At 46.6% G+C, this 4,834-nt stretch overlaps 1 protein-coding gene across 1 annotated transcript in view; it reads left to right on the forward strand.

The window, feature by feature from the left end:
• GDF7 (growth differentiation factor 7) overlaps positions 1 to 636 on the forward strand; it is a 6,018-nt gene extending 5,382 nt beyond the window's left edge. Inside the window, exon 2 of the mRNA XM_006034384.2 lies at positions 5 to 636. Coding sequence (XP_006034446.1) covers positions 5 to 589 — 585 coding nt within the window. The 3' untranslated portion in view covers positions 590 to 636. The remainder of the gene's footprint in view (positions 1 to 4) is intronic.
• Positions 637 to 4,834: the final 4,198 nt, after the last annotated feature.

The following is a 4,834-nucleotide window of genomic DNA, read 5'->3' on the forward strand; positions in this document are numbered from 1 at the left end:
CGAGCCGTCCGGGGCAGCGCTGCCCCCGGGGCAGCTGGGCTTCGGCAAGCAGCATCAGGCAGCCCGCGAGAGAGCCCTGCTGGTGGCTTTCTCCCGTGCCCAGCGGCGGGAGAGCCTCTTCAAGGAGCTCCGGGACAAGGTCAAAGCCCTGGGCAGCCCCCTGGTCTCGGGGCCCGGCGGGGAAAGCCCCCCCAAGCGCAGGAGGAGGCGGCGGCGGCGGCGGACTGCGCTGGCCGCCCGGTCTGGGGGCAGGGGGCAAGGCAAGAAGGCCAAGACGCGCTGCAGCAGGAAGCCCCTGCATGTCAACTTCAAGGAGCTGGGCTGGGACGACTGGATCATTGCCCCTCTGGACTACGAGGCGTATCACTGTGAGGGCCTCTGCGATTTCCCCCTGAGGTCGCACCTGGAGCCCACCAACCATGCCATCATCCAGACCCTGATGAACTCTATGGACCCCGAGTCGACCCCCCCCAGCTGCTGCGTGCCTTCCAAGCTCAGCCCCATCAGCATCCTCTACATCGACTCCGGGAACAATGTGGTTTACAAGCAGTACGAGGACATGGTTGTGGAGACCTGCGGCTGCAGGTAGCAATGTCTGCTGTCTCCGCCAGCCCCACCTCGTGTCTATGCGTATTCCTGGCACGTGCCTTTTGAAAGTAAAGGTAAGAAGAGGCATCGCAGCCGTCCTCGCGAGGCCCCGTCTGTTGTATCCAAGCAGGCAGGGTTTGCTGTTCAGACCCTCTGCCTGCAGGGTCTGACGCTGGAGGGAGAGATGCAGCAGGAGGTGCAGGATCATTGCTGGGTGCTACGGACTTTCCCCACAGGCAGTGGTCTGTACATTTGCTTCCCTAGGTAAATCTGCTCCTCAGCATTGTTCTGAAACCATCCTGCAAACGGGCACTTTCAAAGGAAACAAAACAAAACAAAAGCCCTCCATGGCTGTTTTTCCAGGAATTACAATCTTCAGTACACCTATACAGACACTCGCTGTCCCACCCTGTCTAGGAGGTCAGAGGTAGCGAGTCTCTCTCTCTCTCTCTCTCTCTCTCCCTCTCTTTGAAATGGCCCTGTCCTTGTTCAAGCGAAACCATTGACATTTCCCTATTGGAAGAACATTTCATTTCTCCCCTCACGGAGGATCAAGGAAGTTGCAGCCAGTTGCCTGAAAGGTGGATAGATGGGTGCCGTCTAGTTTCGGAGGCAAACCAGGGTTCAGCTCGTGATCGGTTTGAAAACCCTCTTTTTTAAGGGTTTGTAATGTGGCTGTGAAATTTCCCATGGGATGAAATCAGAGTGCCTGCTCTTAGCCCCGGGAACATTTTGCTATTGTTTTCCTGAGTTGAAATGATTTTAACCCCTGTCCAGTGCCGTGCGCACACAATGGCCAAGTTCGGCTGTCCGTTGCCTGGCAGCTGGATTTAGTTCCAAACATCTGTCATACGGTGCTCAGCGGGCCTTATTCTGCTTTGCCTTACCAATATTTTAGTGCATGTCAAATAGAAGTCTGTGGAGTTTAACTGGTGTAAAACTGATGTAAGAGATAGGCGAATCCTACTCAGACATCTTACCAGCCCATTGTAGCAAACAATGCTGGTTCGACAGGACTTAAACAGTGATGTGTTATGACTGTAAAAGAATCCGACACATACTGGCTTGGGAGGCTTTTTCATGCTCTTCGAAAATTACAACGATCAGTTTTTGAACCAGGAAACTTTGCAAATGATTTTCCTGCAGTGGGGCAAGCCTTGCTCAGTCCTTTGAATTGAAAAGGGGCTACTCTTAAGAGTAAGCACCTTTTTGCAATTATAGTACTCATTCTCAATTATATCCTGGCTAGCTGTCATATAGCCAGGAACAAAAATGACGAATTGCCAAGGAGATGCTGAAGAATGTTAACTACCTATTAAGAACCTGCTTGAAGGGTTAGGGAATGAACAATAGATTTCAGGCCTCATCTTGCTGCACTTAGGCATGCAAGACTCCCATCGACCTTCATCACATTCTGATTTTCCAGGGCATTATCCCTTCATTCGTTGGGTTAAAGAGAAATTCAAGGAGTTTAATTCTGGTTGCACTTTGTAAATTATGGAAAAATTGTGAAAGATTCAGAAAGGAGCTAAGAGACCTAAGAGTCTCAAACTAGTTTATTCAAAAGGAGGTTACGAAAGAACTTCATCACCGTTGTAAGTGGGAAAGAGATTTTGGGAAGTAGATGGCTTTTTAGTAGTAAAAAGTAGGTACATCCAGACCCAATGTTTGGAAGCTGAAGTGAGGTAAAATCAGACCCGAATTAAAGCCTGTGTTTTGAACACGGAGAAATGTTAACCATTGAAGCAACTCGCTGATGGATTCTGTGGTTTTATATGACTTGAAGTATTTGAATCAAGGCTGGCTGGTTTCCTAATGTGTGCTATTGCATAGACAGAATTCATTGTCTACATGGAGAAATTGCTAGGTAGTATTCTGGGGACTGTGTTCTCATTAGTCTAAATGAATATAATGGTTCCTTCTGGCTTTAAATCTATGAATCTGCAAAATTCGTCCGATGTCAATAATTTGCTCTAATATGCAGAACACAGAAGCAGGCCCAAAGACTTAATATCTTTAAAACCATTTTTGAAAGAAGATAAATGACTGGATAGGTCCTGCAGCCCCACAGAGAAAACTCTACCATTTCAACTATTTTCTTCCCCTCCCACCCCCCCAAGCAAAATGCCTTATGATTGCATATTGGCAGATAAAATCAGACCGGGGTTACTCACATAGGCTCAAAGAGCATGCGAGCAAAATATTTGCTAGCATTTGCACTCCGACCTTGAAAGCTGAACAATTTACCTGTTGCTCTGCTCGTAGAGATCCATAGAAGACTCATCACAACCCAATGTCCATCTATATAGAATTAAACGGGGGCACTCTGTACAATGCCAATCGGACCGAGTAATTTGGGCAGCCTGCCAACCTAAGTAGTACTTATGCTTTGAAGTCAGAAATACGTATGAATCACTCTCAGGGCAGAAGTGAGTGTCCTGGGTCTGGTGCTGTATAAGACAGGCTAATATTCAGTCCTGAATTGCTCATACTTTCTCTTCAGTAATTTAGCAGATCCTTTGCAAAAGAGCGTGTGTTTTCTACTATCAGTTAAAATATTGCCAAATGTGCATCAGTGCCTGGTAGCTACGGTCCTTTGCTTTCGTAGGAGTTAAATTAAATGTTGTAACTTTGCCTAAGCAGCTAAACTTTCCCAAAGTTCAGAGGTGCCTGGATCTGGGGATTTGATTGTGCTGTTGTAGAGGGAAGGGGTAACCTCCGAAAACTAGACCAGGATCCAACTATTTTAAAGTTCAGAAAAGTTTGGACCAAGGGCTTGGTTCAGATCCAACTCGAATTGTAAGAAACCCCCGGAGAGGATAATACAGTTACAGAGAAGAAACCATACAACATTAATAATAATGAAATAGATGCTGAGCAAGATCCCTACCTGGCATAGCTCCATCGTAACTCCAGCTGAGGATCAGGCCCTCGAAATCTAGAGGGTAGGGAAGAAATTTTGCACTGTCCTAAATGAACTTTAATCCCACCGACTACTTTGGATTTATATCAGTGCAACAGAGAGGGAAATTTGGCTTCGTATAGCGGAACGAATGTAAATAAGTGCTAAGTATGGCATATTCTTATACTGGGATTATTCTGACACACAGAGGTTAGCAGCGAAAAGGAAGGCTTGACTCCTTGCCAGTGGGCTTTTTAAATTTAAATTTCTATTTTTTTGTATTATGACTTCCCTGTTGATCCCAGCTCTCTGTGGTTAGAGGCTTGTAAATAATGCTAGCTAGGTGACAGGCATTTCACAAGGCTAAGCTGGGGCAAGTGCTGCAGCAAAGGTCAGCTGGAGACTTCGCAGGTTTGTTTCAAGTTTCAGCGTTATTAAGAATAAAAGTTAGGAGAGGCTATGAAAAGTGAGGAGGCTGCCGTGAACTGCTCTGCAGCAATTTGTTCTGGAAATATCATGTCATTTTCTTACAATGTCACTGAGCCTTTTTTTTTTTTGAAGCTGCTGGATGCTTTTTTTTTGTTTTTCTTGCTGCTTTTTCTCTCATTTACTTATTTTTCCAAATAAAACCCTTTGCATGACAGAGGTTCAAAGCTGGGCTGTACCATATCCAGAGCTGAATGTCCTTGCCAGCTGGGGGCTGTTAATGGCCCTTGGCAGACTGGTGGCCTCTAACCAATTACTAAGTGGCGGAGGGGCTACATCACAGAAGACATTAACACGAGTGACAGTAATTGACATTCTTGCTGACAGCCTAAGTGCCTAGGAAAGAAAGGGCCCTGGAGACAGAATTCACCTATCAGTCCGAAAGCTCCTTCTGAACAAGGTTAGCCACCGCATTGATGGGTGCTACTGAGAGATCTGCGGTAGATTGACCTACACTGGCATGCCGGTGGATTGACAGCCTGTAGAGCTGCTGCCACCATTCGGTACTTTGCCTGGTCTCGGCGATGGAGGGGGAGGACCAGCATGATACAGGCTCTGGAGTTCTGTCTGGCCTCTTTCATGATCACAAAATTAAGACAAAAAAAGAGGGTCTGGAACAGAGAGAGAGGTCACTAGTGACTGTGATCTCTGATGACGTCTCTTGTTTGTTCATATTTGAGCCAATCATCAAGTTGCATCTCTGATTGCCCCTCTGAACAGGCATGTTTGGTTTTAGACAGGGAGAACTAGAGCTGCACATCTGTCAGAAAAGCACCTCTTCTGCCCTTTTTATTGCCTGCAAAATGTCAGGAGAATTTAATCAGAATAGCAATCACAGAGAGAGAAAGTGCGGAACAA

This window comes from Alligator sinensis, unplaced genomic scaffold, assembly GCF_000455745.1.
Source record: "Alligator sinensis unplaced genomic scaffold, ASM45574v1 scaffold200_2, whole genome shotgun sequence".
In the NCBI taxonomy this organism is placed as follows: Eukaryota; Metazoa; Chordata; order Crocodylia; family Alligatoridae; genus Alligator; species Alligator sinensis.